This window comes from Phyllopteryx taeniolatus, unplaced genomic scaffold (assembly GCF_024500385.1).
Source record: "Phyllopteryx taeniolatus isolate TA_2022b unplaced genomic scaffold, UOR_Ptae_1.2 contig_24, whole genome shotgun sequence".
NCBI lineage: Eukaryota > Metazoa > Chordata > Actinopteri > Syngnathiformes > Syngnathidae > Phyllopteryx > Phyllopteryx taeniolatus.
The window spans coordinates 2,582,564-2,599,674 of record NW_026903162.1 but is presented as its reverse complement, the minus strand read 5'-3'; the positions used below and the strand labels follow the sequence as shown (position 1 = coordinate 2,599,674).

At 42.9% G+C, this 17,111-nt stretch overlaps 4 protein-coding genes across 10 annotated transcripts; all 4 read left to right on the top strand.

The window, feature by feature from the left end:
- Positions 1-510: 510 nt before the first annotated feature.
- LOC133473233 (zinc finger protein OZF-like) lies at positions 511-5,660 on the top strand. 6 transcript variants are annotated; one of them, XM_061764811.1, is made up of 3 exons: positions 511-909; positions 3,553-3,729; positions 3,925-5,660. In XM_061764811.1, exons 1-3 carry the CDS (start codon positions 783-785, stop codon positions 5,148-5,150), a joined length of 1,530 nt encoding a protein of 509 aa, XP_061620795.1. In that variant the 5' UTR covers positions 511-782; the 3' UTR covers positions 5,151-5,660. The 6 variants fall into 6 exon arrangements, with proteins under 6 accessions (XP_061620795.1, XP_061620792.1, XP_061620791.1 ...); XM_061764808.1 differs by having other exon boundaries at positions 3,553-3,822; XM_061764810.1 differs by adding an exon at positions 2,492-2,728 and having other exon boundaries at positions 769-909; positions 3,556-5,660.
- Positions 5,661-6,397: 737 nt separating this feature from the next.
- On the top strand, positions 6,398-9,059 carry LOC133473246 (oocyte zinc finger protein XlCOF6.1-like). The gene is made up of 2 exons (XM_061764826.1): positions 6,398-6,792; positions 7,801-9,059. The coding sequence occupies exons 1-2, from the start codon at positions 6,666-6,668 to the stop codon at positions 8,964-8,966; spliced, it is 1,293 nt and encodes a 430-aa protein (XP_061620810.1). The 5' UTR covers positions 6,398-6,665; the 3' UTR covers positions 8,967-9,059.
- Positions 9,060-9,286: 227 nt separating this feature from the next.
- LOC133473243 (zinc finger protein OZF-like) lies at positions 9,287-12,520 on the top strand. 2 transcript variants are annotated; one of them, XM_061764822.1, is made up of 3 exons: positions 9,287-10,018; positions 10,796-11,059; positions 11,796-11,916. In XM_061764822.1, exons 1-3 carry the CDS (start codon positions 9,889-9,891, stop codon positions 11,810-11,812), a joined length of 411 nt encoding a protein of 136 aa, XP_061620806.1. In that variant the 5' UTR covers positions 9,287-9,888; the 3' UTR covers positions 11,813-11,916. The 2 variants fall into 2 exon arrangements, with proteins under 2 accessions (XP_061620806.1, XP_061620805.1); XM_061764821.1 differs by having other exon boundaries at positions 9,288-10,018; positions 10,796-12,520.
- A 1,295-nt stretch (positions 12,521-13,815) lies between these two features.
- On the top strand, positions 13,816-16,783 carry LOC133473238 (gastrula zinc finger protein XlCGF57.1-like). Its single transcript, XM_061764816.1, has 2 exons — positions 13,816-14,465; positions 15,320-16,783. Exons 1-2 carry the CDS (start codon positions 14,339-14,341, stop codon positions 16,675-16,677), a joined length of 1,485 nt encoding a protein of 494 aa, XP_061620800.1. The 5' UTR covers positions 13,816-14,338; the 3' UTR covers positions 16,678-16,783.
- Positions 16,784-17,111: the final 328 nt, after the last annotated feature.

Here is a 17,111-nt window from a genome sequence, read left to right as displayed (position 1 = left end):
ATAGTTACGTTAAATGTGTGAACTTTGACCTGTTGCAAACCTGCATGGCTGCGTTCATATATTTATATTTGTCTCGATATAAAAAGACTAAGTGTGCATGTGTTTATGTGTGTGTGTTAAAATATGTAGGTTTGAAGATTGTTCGCTTTTAGTAATTTATTAATGCAGCGTAGAACGAGCAGGTTCACAACAGCTCAGTTTACGCTTTAAACGTAAGTACCGACGTAAGTGTTCTTCTTCCCTTTGACTGTCGAACTCTCAAACGTAAGCCATGTCCGACATCGCCCCCTGGAGAGCCTGCTAGGTACGTCCTGGTCTCCGATTTTTATTTTTATTTTATTTATTTTTTGTCGGGTCTCACTTTTTTTGTCACAACACTTGGCAACATTCACCCGAGCCGCGAGAAAGTGTTTCGTCATGTTAATTCCGTATTCCAAACTTAATGTTAAACAGGCTTGCCGCGAAGTCGTGGCCGTTGAACGTCATCGATGACGTCACCCCCCCCCCCGCCAAACATAATAATTCAGTCTCCCACTCTTGTTTGCTTCCTAATTGTTCCCGAATTCGCATTGAACACTGTACGTCCATCACAACTAGTAGAGTAAAACATCGTGTTTGGATAAACTCGTTTCGGTGCACGTCGACGATTCTCAGGCTATCTTAGCTTAGCTTCGTTGAACTTAGCACGCTAGCTGCTAACAAAGAAACATTCGTCATCGACACGCGGCTAAGGAGAGATCAACCGTGAGTGTCAAGTTTCGTGATTTGGTTTTTTTGTGAACATGTGTGCAAAAAGCGTGAAAGAAGAAGAGTACGAGGACGAGTGTTGTCGAACAAAAGAGGACCACGAACGAGAACGCTTGGACGCAGTTTGTCCTGAGGAGCCACAAGATGAACTACACAAAACAGGTTCACTCACGTCTTCCTGTCATCTGTTTAGTAACTCCACTATTTGTAATAATGTTCCTCTTTTATTGCTTAAACCTCCCTCGTTGTCCATTCTGCTTGTTGGCGGCTGTTTGGTTTTTTTTGTCCACCTCCAGACGTAATCCGTCATTTTTGTTCGATTGTGTATTTTATTTTTAGGAGTTGTTTTTTTTGGGGTGCTGTTTTTGCTGCATAGTGGTCAACTAACATCGACTTTTGTCATTGGTGGGAAAATGTATCGATTTCGTTTGATCTTTTAACCCTTCAAATTCCACGTTTAGCACAATCCGCGTGTTATAAAACAGTGGTGTCCAAACTACAGCACGGGGGCAATTTGCGGCCCAGCATTCATTTTTAAGCGGCCTACAATGTGTGGGTGTTGAAAAAATGAGTGAGGAGGGATATTGATGTGTTATGTTGTCGTTGGGGACTGACTGGAGAATCAGAATCAGAATCATCTTTATTTGCCAAGTATGTCCAAAACACACAAGGAATTTGTCTCCGGTAGTTGGAGCCGCTCTAGTACAACAGACAGTCAATTTACAGAACACTTTGGAGACATAAAGACATTGACAAAAAACAACAACAAACAACAATTGTGCAAAAAGATGCAGAGTCCTCAGTTCGAATGGCTAATAACGCAATAGTCCGGTGCAATGACCATTGTGCAAAGGGCACTGAGACTTCAAGGAGTGTATGCGGTTTAAAGTGACGAGTACTGCGATAATCTGGGACAATGGTTGTGCAAATGTTGCAGATACTCCTCAATCAGTGTGCAAATGAAGCAGATGCTACTCCGGCATGAGTGGCCACTATATGCAAATAGTGCAGCACGGCGAGACAACTACAGTGAGTGCACGAGTAATACATAATACAGAAATGTGACAACGAACTCAAGTCAAAAAATTGCCAGCTTGTTGTAATGGAATTGTAAGTTAGCTGTTCAAGAAGTTGATTGCAAGAGGGAAGAAGCTGTTGGAATGTCTACTAGTTCTAGTTTGCATTGATCGGTAGCGCCTACCTGAGGGAAGGAGCTGGAAGAGCTGGTGACCAGGGTGGGGAGGGTCCGAGAGGATTTTGCACGCCCTTGTCTTAGTTCTGGCACCGTGCAAGTCCTCAAGGGTGGGTAGGGGGGTACCGACAATCCTTTCAGCAGTTTTGATTGTCCGTTGCAGTCGGAGTTTGTCCTTTTTTGTAGCAGCACCAAACCAGACTGTGATGGAAGAACACAGGACTGATTCGATGACCGCTGTGTAGAACTGTCTCAGCAGCTCCGGTGGCAGGCCATGCTTTCTCAGAAGCCGCAGGAAGTACATCCTCTGCTGGGCCTTTTTGAGGACGGAGTTGATGTTGGTCGCCCACTTCAGGTCCTGGGAGATTGTAATTCCCAGGAACTTGAAGGTCTCGACGGTTGACACAAGGCAGCTGGACAGCGTGAGGGGCAGCTGTGGCGAAGGATGCCTCCTGAAGTCCACGATCATCTCTACAGTCTTGAGCGTGTTCAGCTCCAGGTTGTGTCGGCCGCACCACAGCTCCAACCGCTCCGCTTCCTGTCGATATGCAGACTCGTCACCGTCCTTGATGAGGCCGATGACAGTGGTGTCATCTGCAAACTTCAGGAGTTTGACAGTCGGGTTCGCTGAGGTGCAGTCGTTCGTGTAGAGAGAGAAGAGCAGCGGAGAGAGGACACAACCTTGGGGCGCCCCAGTGCTGATGCTGCGTGTGGATGAGGTGGCCTCCCCCAGCCTGACCTGCTGTGTCCTGCCCGTCAGAAAGCTGTAGATCCACTGGCAGATGGCAGGTGAGACACTGAGCTGGAGAAGCTTGGATGAAAGGAGTTCAGGGATGATGGTGTTGAACGCTGAGCTGAAGTCCACGAACAGGATCCTCGCGTAGGTCCCTGCACTGTCGAGGTGTTCTAGGATGAAGTGCAGTCCCATGTTGACTGCATCATCCGCAGATCTGTTCGCTTGGTAGGCAAACTGCAGGGGGTCCAGCAGGGGACCTGTGACACTCTTGAGGTGGTCCAGCACAAGACGTTCAAAGGACTTCATGACCACAGATGTCAAAGCGACAGAACATAACACATTAAATTAACTGCTTTAAAATTGATGAAGCTTACTACAAATTGGGTTTACTTGCAGAATGTTGATCGATTCCGATCGGATGTATTAATCGGAACAGCAGCGTGACATGCACACATTGACGTAAACGTCACGTCACGTGTTTCTAACACTTTCATTGAAACAACTGCTTGATTAAAAAAACAAATAAGTTTCAAGTAATTAAAAACAAGAAGTCTGTGACATACGAGCTCTGGTTGGAAACATTAAAACTCCAAACCGAGTTGGCGCCGAACTTGGCGGAACACCCCATTGTTGGCTGTAGGAGGAGCTATCTCCTCCTGTTTGAAAAGCCCAAACTTTTGTTCTTGGGTTGACATGCACGTTTCGGAGCAAAGTAGGCTCATCTCCGGGACACAGAACTAGTCTCCTTCCTGAACGGTATGAAAGTGGCACCTTCAAGCACAATGGTACAAAAGACCAAAGTCACAACATGAGTTTTGACTTGAGGGAAGTTTGACTTTACCAAACCTTGGGTTTATTTTTGGCTTCCTGTGTCCAGCAGATGTCGGTGAAATCAACCTTTCTTCTGAGCAGCGGCAGCCAGTACTCGCTCATATTAAAGAGGAAGAGGAGCCAGAATACTCCCATGTAAAGGAGGAAGAGCAGGAGGCTGACGCCGCCGACTTTCCGTTGACTGTTGTCATTGTTAAGAGTGAAGATGATGACCAAGACGAAGGTGATGGAGAGCACTGTGAAGGATCACAAGCAGACGGCTTCTTGGCGCCACTGTCAGATAGCGACGACATAACGTCGCACTCTTCTGACACGGGTGACGATGGCCACTCGAACAACATCAAATTCAACACATTAAACGTCACTGATAAAATCTTGGCTTCCGATTTGGTGTGTTTGTTCTTTTTGAGTCCTGCAGATGTCAGTGAAGAATATCTTCGTCCTGAGCAGCAGGGGCCAGAGTACGCACACATGAAAGAGGAAGAGGAGTTGGGACGCCCCAAAATTAAAGAGGAGGAGGAGCCAGAGCACCCCCGCATGAAAGAGGAAGATGAGCTGGAGATGACCGACGTTAAAAATGAAGAGCAGCAAGCTGATATCACCAACTTTCCATTGACTGTCATTGTGAAGAGTGAAGATGACGGCGAAGGATACGGTGATGGAGACCACCGTGGAGCATCACAAGCGAGCAGCCTCTCAGCGCCGCTGTCGGAAAGTGATGACGTCACATCAAGCTCTCCTAACACCGATGATGAACACTCTAAAGGTGCTACAGCATGTCACACTGACAACAAAGCTGTGAAATGTTCTCAGTGTGACAAAATGTTTGACAACGAGTCCTCCTTGAAAAGACACGCAAGCACACACACTGCAGAAAAACCCTTTGCTTGCTCAGTTTGCGGTAAACGATTTTTCGCTAAGAGACATTTAATAGCACACACGCGAACACACACTGGAGAAAAACCCTTTTCCTGCTCTGTTTGTGGTAAAAATTTCGCTCAGAACGGACATTTAACAGTACACAAAAGAACACATACAGGGGAGAAAACTTTTGTATGCTCAGTTTGTGGTAAAAGGTTCACTCAGAGAGGACATTTAATTGCACACACAAAAACACACACCAGGGAGAAAACGTTTGCCTGCTCAGTGTGTGGTAAAACATTCACTCGGAAGGTGCATTTAAACAATCACATAAGGAGTCATACAGGAGAAAAAGATTTCAGCTGCTCGGATTGCGGTAAAAGAGTCACTCATAAGGATCGTTTGAACTCACACATGATAATGCACAGTGGGGAGAAACCTTTTGCCTGTTCAGTTTGCGACAAAAGATTCTCAAGAAATGGGGATTTAAGAACACACACAAGAATACACACTGGTGAGAAACCGTTTGCCTGCTCAGACTGCACCTTAACTTTCAGTGATCCTTCAGGATTGGTTCAACACAGGACAACACACACTGGGGAGAAAAAGTTTGCGTGCTCCATTTGTGGCAAAAGATTCTCTCATAGAGGCACGTTGAGAACACACACGCGAACACACACTGGTGAGAAACCATTCAGTTGCAGTGTGTGTGATAAACAATTCCCCCATAAGTATCAAGTTAAGAAACATAAGTGTACCAGTGAGATAAGCACCGGTAAATGAAAGTTTTTTTGTTTTTGTTTTTTAAATTGTCAAAAAAAAAGTGTGACTCTTCTTGGTCAGTTGTAAAAGTTGTCGTCTTTTTTTTTTTTTTTTTTTTTTTTTTTCAAACAGTGATTGTACTGTCAGTGAAAATATGGCATCAGGAGACCAAAACATAATCAAGTGTAAGTCTTAAAATATTCCTCCCACATGATTTACACACATTCAAATTCATTACAACACATTTTTCAAACATAGCGAAATGCACACAAAATAATTGAAAGCATCTTAAAAATGGAACTGACGAGCGCTATAAACTGCAGATTTTATTGATGTTGCGAGAATTTCTGCAACAGAAAGTTAGATATGTTTATCAGAAAAACATACAATGTAGCTGTACCTATAAGCATATATAGTATTTTTCCTTTTAAATTACACGACGAATGCCAATTTTCTCTTTTCTCCATTTATTTATAAAACACAATTGACTGTATATAGAGTACACAATAAAATGAATACAAATGAATTAAAGCACAGGCTACTTATTTATTTGACGCTACGTTGTATCTAAAACGTCATTTTGCCAAGTTCAAACTTATTTTAAAATATCTGAAAAGGCCTTTACAAATCAACTTGACTTAAAACAACAGACGGGTTCTTGTACATGTGTTGTGTACCCAGTAAACCCGTTAGGGGCGATGTCGGAATTAGCCTGCATTTGAGACCTCAACATTTAAAGAGAAGAAGAATAGTTACGTTAAAATTGTGAACTTTGACCTGTTGCAAACCTGCATGGCTGCGTTCATATATTTATATTTGTCTCGATATAAAAAGACTAAGTGTGCATGTGTTTATGTGTGTGTGTTAAAATATGTAGGTTTGAAGATTGTTCGCTTTTAGTAATTTATTAATGCAGCGTAGAACGAGCAGGTTCACAACAGCTCAGTTTACGCTTTAAACGTAAGTACCGACGTAAGTGTTCTTCTTCCCTTTGACTGTCGAACTCTCAAACGTAAGCCATGTCCGACATCGCCCCCTGGAGAGCCTGCTAGGTACGTCCTGGTCTCCGATTTTTATTTTTATATTATTTATTTTTTGTCGGGTCTCACTTTTTTTGTCACAACACTTGGCAACATTCACCCGAGCCGCGAGAAAGTGTTTCGTCATGTTAATTCCGTATTCCAAACTTAATGTTAAACAGGCTTGCCGCGAAGTCGTGGCCGTTGAACGTCATCGATGACGTCACCCCCCCCCCCCCCCCCCCCCAACATAATAATTCAGTCTCCCACTCTTGTTTGCTTCCTAATTGTTCCCGAATTCGCATTGAACACTGTACGTCCATCACAACTAGTAGAGTAAAACATCGTGTTTGGATAAACTCGTTTCGGTGCACGTCGACGATTCTCAGGCTATCTTAGCTTAGCTTCGTTGAACTTAGCTCGCTAGCTGCTAACAAAGAAACATTCGTCATCGACACGCGGCTAAGGAGAGATCAACCGTGAGTGTCAAGTGTCGTGATTTGTTTTTTTTGTGAACATGTGTGCAAAAAGCGTGAAAGAAGAAGAGTACGAGGACGAGTGTTGTCGAACAAAAGAGGACCACGAACGAGAACGCTTGGACGCAGTTTGTCCCGAGGAGCCACAAGATGAACTACACAAAACAGGTTCACTCACGTCTTCCTGTCATCTGTTTAGTAACTCCACTATTTGTAATAATGTTCCTCTTTTATTGCTTAAACCTCCCTCATTGTCCATTCTGCTTGTTGGCGGCTGTTTGGTTTTTTTTGTCCACCTCCAGACGTAATCCGTCATTTTTGTTCGATTGTGTATTTTATTTTTAGGAGTTGTTTTTTTTGGGGTGCTGTTTTTGCTGCATAGTGGTCAACTAACATCGACTTTTGTCATTGGTGGGAAAATGTATCGATTTCGTTTGATCTTTTAACCCTTCAAATTCCACGTTTAGCACAATCCGCGTGTTATAAAACAGTGGTGTCCAAACTACAGCACGGGGGCAATTTGCAGCCCAGCATTCATTTTTAAGCGGCCTACAATGTGTGGATGTTGAAAAAATGAGTGAGGAGGGATATTGATGTGTTATGTTGTCATTGGGGACTGACTGGAGAACATAACACATTAAATTAACTGCTTTAAAATTGGTGAAGCTTACTACAAATTGGGTTTACTTGCAGAATGTTGATCGATTCCGATCGGATGTATTAATCGGAACAGCAGCGTGACATGCACACATTGACGTAAACGTCACGTCACGTGTTTCTAACACTTTCATTGAAACAACTGCTTGATTAAAAAAAAAATAAGTTTCAAGTAATTAAAAACAAGAAGTCTGTGACATACGAGCTCTGGTTGGAAACATTAAAACTCCAAACCGAGTTGGCGCCGAACTTGGCGGAACACCCCATTGTTGGCTGTAGGAGGAGCTATCTCCTCCTGTTTGAAAAGCCCAAACTTTTGTTCTTGGGTTGACATGCACGTTTCGGAGCAAAGTAGGCTCATCTCCGGGACACAGAACTAGTCTCCTTCCTGAACGGTATGAAAGTGGCACCTTCAAGCACAATGGTACAAAAGACCAAAGTCACAACATGAGTTTTGACTTGAGGGAAGTTTGACTTTACCAAACCTTGGGTTTATTTTTGGCTTCCTGTGTCCTGCAGACGTCGGTGAAATCGACCTTTCTTCTGAGCAGCGGCAGCCAGCACTCGCTCATATTAAAGAGGAAGAGGAGCCAGAATACTTCCACGTAAAGCAGGAAGAGCAGGAGGCTGACGCCGCCGACTTTCCGTTGACTGTTGTCATTGTGAAGAGTGAAGATGACGACCAAGAAGAAGGTGATGGAGAGCACTGTGAAGGATCACAAGCAGACGGCCTCTTGGCGCCACTGTCAGATAGCGACGACATAACGTCGCACTCTTCTGACACGGGTGACGATGGCCACTCGAACGGTCGTAAGGCACGTCGCGCCGGCGGCGAACGCTGGAAATGTTCTCAGTGTGACAAAACCTTTGTCAACAAGTCATCGTTAAAACGACACACCAGAATACACACTGGAGAGAAACCTTTTGCCTGTTCAGTTTGTGATAAAAGATTCTCTGTAAAGGAAAGCTTAACAAATCACATAAGGACGCACACCGGGGATAAACCGTTTGCCTGCTCGGTTTGTGGTAAAAGGTTGATTACAAAGGCAAGTTTAACATATCACACAAGAACACACACTAGGGAGAATCTTTTTGCCTGTTCGGTTTGTGATAAAGTGTTTGCTGAAAAGGGACATTTAACAGTCCACACAAGAACACACACTGGAGAGAAACCGTACGCCTGCTCAATTTGTGGTAAACGATTCTTTCGGAAAGGACAATTTGAAACGCACACAAGAACACACACTGGAGAAAAACCTTTTGCCTGCTCAGTTTGCAACTTGGCTTTTAGAGATCGAACCGTAATGGTTCAACACGTGAAAACCCACACAGGAAAGAAACCTTTTGTTTGCTTGGTTTGTGGTAAAAGATTTTCTCGGAAGGGAGATTTAAGAAGACACACAAGAACACACACAGGGGAGAAACCCTTTGCCTGTTCAGTCTGCAGCTTAACTTACAGTGATCGTTCAGGATTAAATCAACACATGAGAACACACACTGGGGAGAAACCGTATTCGTGCTCAGTTTGTGGCAAGGGGTTCAATCAAAGCGGCACGTTGACAATACACACAAGAACACACACTGGCGAGAAGCCGTTCAGTTGCAGTACGTGTGATAAACAATTCCCCCGCAAGCACCAGGTTAAGAGACACAAGTGTACCGGTGAGAAGAGCAGTGGGAAATGACACGTCAAGAAAATTGTAATCATAAAAGTTTTACTCTTCATGATAACCTGTAAAAGTGTATATGTGATCCTGAATAAAATATTTTGGAAACTAGAGGCGCAACAATGAATCGATTAATGAACAGTTCATCGATTATCCGATTCATCGATAACTATTTGATAATCGATTAATCGTGTTGGGATCGTGTTTAAATTGTCCAAATCCTCAGAATTTCAACCTCTCAGCAGTAACGATGGGGGGGAGGGGGGGGGGGGGACTCGAGTCAAATGACTTGTCTCGAGTCGACACAAGTTGTCATTGTCACGACTTGCGGCTTGCTTGCCAAATACTTAAGAAAGACTTTCAGTTGGTAGCCAAGGGACTTGACTTTGACTTGAATTTTCATTCTGGCCAACCTGGCAACACAGTCCGCGTTGTCGCGCCCTTGCCAGTGTGACGTGGCCACATGGCAACCCGGCACGGCTTGCAATTCGCAACAACCACCACGACGGCGTCGAACTTTCATCCGTCACTACAAAACTCAAAAGAGACAGGCAAGCTTCGTTTAGCGAGCTGGCCAAGCATGAAGTTTCATAGACCGGTTTGGGACGAGTACAAATAAAAATGCGGTGACGCTGTAAAGGTGAGATGCCACCCGCCATAATAGAAGAAGAAGAAGAAGAAGAAAACGAAGAAGAAGAAAGACAGAAAACGTCTCGTGAAATAATTCTTCCTTTGGTTGTACTGAAGCTTCGGCACAGTAAGGTCGTGGCTACTTACTGGATGAAAACGTCATTCATTACATTTTTGGGATGAACTCGTCACCGTTGCACTTTGAACTCCTCGGCCTTAGCTTAGCGTAAGTTGCTAGCTGCGAACAAGGAGACGCGTTTCCTCACGTCACGTCGTCCAGGAGAGACCAAGTGTTTGCATCGCCATCGAAATGTGTGCAAAACGCGCGGAAGAAGGAGAGCACGAAGAGCAACTTTGTCGACGCGAAGAGGCGAACGAGACACGAAATCAACGACTGGACGCTGTTTTCAAGCAGCTTCGTATTGTGTTGCACAGAGCAGGTTGGGTCACTTTTTACTCTCTCCCGTTTCCGAAAAAAAAAATATTGTTTTTTAACATTTCTTTAAGCCTCAGATTTTGTTCGATTTCGATTCCCCTTGCAGCTTTTCTTTTTTTTTTTTTTTTTTTTGCCATTTTTGTCCACCAACAGACAATATGTAATTTCCGTCTAACCTTCCTCATTCAAAGTGAATAGGGGTTGAGATTTTAGCCGCGACCTCTATTGTTGAATCTGTGTTGTAACTTAATCTTGACACAATTTAGAAATTGCAGTCATCGTTGGCATTGGGAAACTTGATAAACACTGAAACTGTCAATGTATAACAATAATAATAATTATTGCTTATGAATTCCTGTCACTGTGCGAACAATAGTTAAAAGCTCGGGGGAAACAAAAATCATCATAATGAAATTCATGGAATGAACGCTCAGAAATGTTTTGCAAAGTTTTACGCCGGATGCCCTTGCTGACGCAACGCTGTGCCGGTGTTAGGCAGAGCTCACGTGAGGTCCTCACCCACCCACTCGTGTAGATTTTTGGGAGTTGGAAGAAAATCGTGGGTGTCTCTGATAATGGAGCTTGTTCTGCTTCATTCCATTTGCCAAAGTTTCCGCCAGGTGAGCTTGCGATGTTCCAGGGTTTCCCAGCTGATCCAGTGCTCCTGTTTGGACTAACACAACACGACTGCCTCAAAACGTCGATGTCGTCATGTTGATACTTGGCAGAGCAAAGTTTGACTTTAACAAACCATGTGTGTTTGTCTTCTCGTGACATGCAGATATCAGAGATGATCTTCATCCTGAGCAGCGGGAGACAGTGTCACCTTACATTAAAGAGGAAGAGTCGTCAGAGACCTCCCACATCAAGGAGGAAGAGCAGGAAGTTGACATAAATTTTCCATTGTTTGGTGTCATTGTGAAGAGGGAAGATGGCAACGGAGACCACTGTGGAGGATCCGCCGAACTCGACGGCCTCATGGCTCCTCTATCTGATAGTGACGACATAATGTCACAGTTTGCTGACACTGATGCACACTCAAAAGGTGATGTGACATTTCACACCGACAAGAAACACATGAAATGTTCTCAGTGTGACAAAACCTTTTTGAACCAGTCATCATTGAAAAGACACTCAAGAACACACATTGGAGAGAAACCTTTTGCCTGCTCAGTTTGCAGTAAAAGATTCTCAAGAAAGGGACATTTAAGAACACACGCAAGAACACACACTGGAGAAAAACCTTTTGCCTGCTCAGTTTGCGGCAAAAGCTACTCTGCAAAGAAACATTTAATAGCTCACACAAGTGTCCACACTGGAGAGAAACCTTTTTCCTGCTCAGTTTGCGGCAAAAGATTTACGAAGAAAGAATATTTCAAAGTGCACACAAGAACGCATACAGGGGAGAAACCTTATTCCTGCTCAGTTTGTGGGAAAAGATTTACTCAGAAGGAATATTTCAAAGTGCACACAAGAACGCACACTGGGGAAAAGCCTTTTGCATGCTCAGTGTGTGGTCTTAGATTCACTCAAAGGATTACTTTAGCAAATCACAGACGAACACACACTGGAGAGAAACCTTATGTCTGTTCAGTTTGTGGTAAAAGATTCTCTGTAAAGGGATATTTAACAACACACACGAGAACACACACTGGGGAGAAACCTTTTTCATGTTCAGTATGTGGTCTTGGATTCACTCAAAAGATCAGTTTAACAAATCACACACGAACACACACTGGTGAAAAACCTTATGCCTGCTCGGTCTGCAATTTGTCTTTCAGCGGTCGTTCAGGGTTGAATCAACACAAGAGAACACACACTGGGGAAAAAAAATTTTCATGCTCAATTTGTGGCAAAAGATTTTCTCAAAGAGGCACTTTGACATCACACTCAAGAACGCACAGTGGTGAGAAACCCTTCAGTTGCAGTGTGTGTCATAAAATATTTTCTTATTGCTATCAGATTAGGAAACACAAGTGTGCTGGTGAGTAGAGGAGCAGCAGTCAATTAAACTTTATATCAATTGTAAAGAAATTTCACTCTTAAGTGTATATTTGATCCTGAATAAAATGCAAGTCTTCAAACTATTCCAGGAGACTAAATGCATCAAGGATAAAATGTAGTTGTTTTCCTTTGGATAAGTCACTTAAGGTTAAGTTGCTCATTTTAAAATGACAGCACACAATTCTGTGTCTTACAATTTAGGATTTCGAGTGTAAAAACTTAGTTTGACACTCGAAATGACACTGCAATGATTTACGTATTCTGATAATGGGACCAATCTTTTGCTCAGCTGGCCTTGAATATGATGAGTCAATAGAGAAGTGAAATCACAGCAAAAACACAAAATTGCTCAATGGCACTTCGCCCAGCCATGGAAAAAGAGTCAACTTTTGGATGAAGACGACAAAACCTAATTAAAACAGTTTGTTTGTTGTAATATTATATATATATATATATATATTGTAATATTGCGGCACGGTGGCCGACTGGTTAGAGCGTCAGCCTCACAGTTCTGAGGTGCGGGGTTCAATCCCCGTCCCCGCCTGTGTGGAGTTTGCATGTTCTCCCCGTGCCTGCGTGGGTTTTCTCCGGGCACTCCGGTTTCCTCCCACATCCCAAAAACATGCATTAATTGGAGACTCTAAATTGCCCGTAGGCATGACTGTGAGTGCGAATGGTTGTTTGTTTCAATGTTCCCTGTGATTGGCTGGCAACCAGTTCAGGGTGTACCCCGCCTCCTGCCCGATGACAGCTGGGATAGGCTCCAGCACGCCCGCGACCCTAGTGAGGAGAAGCGGCTCAGATAATGGATGGACGGATATTGTAATATATATATATATATATTTTTTTTTTACCTCCATATGTTGTCATGTCAATCTATTTTGCCCAGCGTTTCAAGCAAATAAACAGAGGAAGTATTTCAAACTCACCTGTTGCACAACAAAACTGTTCCAGCACAAAAGGAGTAGAGGTCCACCATTCTTCATGGCCATGCAGCTGAACAGAACAAATTTAAAAATAAAGAAATGGGGCTCTCAATTTTGTTTAACCAGCTAGATGGCCCACATTTTTCCATCCTATACTGTAATGATATCGCAACATTATTAAATTAACCTAAAGTGAATAACAGGGAATATTCGGTGGCATAACCCTTACTTGCAATAACTGCATCAAGCCAAATGTCTTCAGTATACAACAAAAACAAAGGAATTGACATTGCTGTTACAATACTTTTGGAGGGGACTGTATGTACAATATTTATAATATTCTGTATATAATAGTTTAAAAAAAAATAAGAATGTTGTAGAAATATAAATAAGACTGCCATATAGCACAGTATAGCATATTATTGATAAAGAAACAATTTTGATATATTTTACAAGTTCATAAACTGTTACATTGTTACACGGAACTAAAATCCATGAAATAGCAGCGTCTTATTAAATTTTTCATGCGTGCTGTCACTTTCTAATTGTGGTGATGTTAGTTTTGAAATGTGGTACAGAGTGATTTTCATAAACCTTACGCAACAAGCCGACAACAACATCAATTCGTGGTTGTCAATACCACATTGTGTCCCCTCTATGCTCCCCGAGCAGAAACACATCCTCGGCGCCTGTTGCCATTACAATTATGACAATTGAACTGGGAGTCCCTTTCACATGTAATATTTTTTCTTTTTTTCAAAATGTTCTGTATTGATAGCAGAGCATTGACAAAACAGTGACCCTCGTGAAAATCAGTTGATAAATGAGCAAGTTGCGGCTTAATTTCCGTGTCCATGCGTTGTTTTTCTATGAGAACGACACCTCCCCAAAATGGCCGCCACTTAGGCACGTCGTGTAGCCTGGCTGCTACACTGCGCTGGCGTAGCGAGTGTTCATATCTACGTTCGCTGTGGCTTGGGAGACCTGTAAACGGGGAACGCACCAATCATGACTCTTCTACTGAGTACCGGACTTCAGCGCGTCATCCAATGGTGAGTCACCACACGAGGCAATGGGCGGAGTAAAGTGTAGTACGCCATCAATCGGCGACACCACCGAGCTAAAACAAGCCTCGACTCGCACTTTACTAAATAGTTCTTACTTGAATAAGTAATGAACATACAGAAATCTCTTTAATGAAAGTACTACTTTACTGCGCTAAAACGTCATTTGTTAAATCTTCGTCTCCCGATTAACTCGTCTCGGTTGCACGTTGAAGCGTCTCGAGTTGACTTCGCTCATTTAGCTTAGCTTGCTAGCCGCTAACACAGAGACGCCTTTGTTGTCGCTAAGCAAAGACCAAGTGTGAGTCTAAAGTCTATTGTCGTATGTAAATGTGTGCAAAACTTGTGATCGACGATTACGAGGAGGAACTTTGTCGAACAATGGAGGAGAACGAGCCACATCGTCAACGACTGGACGCTGTTTTCAAGCAGCCTCGAGTTGTGTTCCACAAAGCAGGTTGGTTCACTTTCTATTTTTAACCAAATTTCTGAGGTAGCAAAAGTACTCACATGTTGTACTTAAGTACGTACAGTGACCAAGTTTTTTTACGCTCTTTCATCCCACCACTGTATGTCCATTTGTTAATTTCGTGATTTTTGATAGTCATCTTACCAGTGATGACAACTCGAGTCTTTGTGACTTGAACTCGAGGGACTAATTTGATGACTTGTGATTTAACTCGTCAAAAGCTGATTGAAAGTAAGCGTTACGACAGGGTGCCATGGAAGAAGCTGTGCTAACTGAATGAGGCAATTATGTTAGACTCGTCCAATTGAGAACAAACAAAAAGCTGTATTCTCTAGTCTGGTTGTTTGTTTTTATGGGGAGAGATTTGTCTCAAAATTATTTACACAAATATAGCCGCGATTCACACGTGTTTATTAGACCCACAAATATATCTGCGATTTACGCATGTGTTTTTTTTTTTTAATGCTGTGTCTGCAGCATTTTTCATGACTTATCATTTGTATAATATATCATTCAGTTCTGCTTGTGATTTGTTGAAGGTGCGTTTGTGGCTCAGCAGGCACGCGTGTTTGCTTTTGAGACAAAGTAACGCAATTTTCAAGATATTCACACACACAAAAGTTGAGAATATTCACACATGGGGGAAGGCCTCTGTGGGACCCTGAGAATCCAATCAATTATTTCTCATTCTGAAAAGTGCTGATTTTGTATTTCCAGGAACAAATGTGATTCTCAAACCTCATAATTATGTTCCATATATATTGCCCAAAAAGTCACAACAGGAGACTGGACTGAGAAAAGCTTGACTTTATCACACCATGTGCGTTTCTCTTGTCGTGTAGATGTCCGTGAAGAAGATCGTCATCCTGAGCAGCAGGAGCTGGAGCCCTCGCACTTTAAAGAGGATGAGGAGCAAGAGCCCTCCTACATTAAAGAGGAAGAGCAGGAGGCTGATATCACACAGTTTCCGTTGACTGTCATTGTGAAGAGTGAAGATGAGGAAGAAGAAGAAGAAGGTGATGGAGACCACTGTGGAGGATCACGAGCAAACAGCGTCTTAGCTCCACTATCAGATAGCGACGAGACAACGTCACACTCTCCTGTCGCTGATGATGATGATGATGATGATGATGATGATGATGAACACTCAAAAGGTGATATGTCATGTCACGCTGACGACAAACACGTGAAGTGTTCTCACTGTGACAAGACCTTTGCCAAAGAGTATTTGTTAAAAATACACACTAGAACACACACAGGCGAGAAACCCTATGCTTGCTCAATTTGTGGTAAAAGATTCACTCAGAAGGGACAGTTAATAGGACACTCAAGAACGCACACTGGGGAGAAGCCTTTTGCCTGCTCAGTTTGTCCTAAAAGATTCTCTGAAAAGGGACATTTAAGAGTACACACAAGAACACACACAGGAGATAAACCTTTTGCCTGCTCGGTATGTGGCAAAAAATTCTCCGAAAAGGGAAGTTTAAGTCGCCACACAAGAACACACACTGGTGAGAAACCTTTTGCCTGCTCGGTTTGCGACGAAAGATTCTCTGTAAAGATTGGTTTAACAAATCACACAAGAAACCACACTGGTGAGAAACCTTTCATCTGCTCAGTTTGTGGTAAAAGTTTCACTCAAAAGGGACATTTAATAACTCACACAAAGACACACACTGGGGAGAAAACTTTTGCCTGCTCCGTTTGTGGTCTCCGAGTAACTCAAAAGATTCATTTAACAACTCACATGAGAATACACACTGGAGAGAAACCTTTTGCCTGCTTAATTTGTGATAAAAGATTCTCCGAAAAGGGAAGCTTAATTAGGCACACGAGGACACACACTGGAGAGAAACCTTTTGCTTGTTTAGTTTGTGGCCAAAGATTCTCTGACAAGGGACATTTAAGAACACACACAAGAACACACACTGGAGAGAAACCTTTTGTTTGTTCCGTTTGTGGTAAAGGATTCGCTGAAAATAGAAATTTAAAAACTCACTCAAGAACACACACTGGAGAGAAACCTTTTGCCTGCTCAGTCTGTACCTTAACTTTCATTGATCGTTCAGGACTGAATAAACACATGAGAACACACACTGGTGAGAAACCGTTCAGTTGCCGTGTGTGTGATGAACGATTCTCTTTTAATTATCAGCTGAACAAACACAAGTGCACCGGTGAGAAGAGCAACTGCAAATGATCGTTTAAATTATTTGTAAAGAAACGGATTCATCTTGTTACGCTGTGAAAGTTTATGTGATCCGAAATCAAATAAAAGTCTTCGGACAGTGACAGAGTTCAGCATTCATTGTAGTGGCGTGCAGTTTATCACAGATGTCAGCACATTCCGTCACGTTCTGATGGGATACCATGTTTCTCACGTTCTGTTAAGACATTATACAGATACAACATGGATGCTGGGCAGAGTCTGATGAAGCTCATGGTGAACTGGGTGTAACCTTTCTTAGGCAAATGTAATTTTTTGTGCTCCCCCCCCCCCCCCCCCCCCCAATTGATAGCCCACGCTATTTAGCGTTGATTAAAAGAAGAAAAGTAAACCTCATGAAAATCGCTTGAACAAAATGATGAAGTTACGACTTATTTTCAATGTCGACCTCTTCAACATGGCCACCA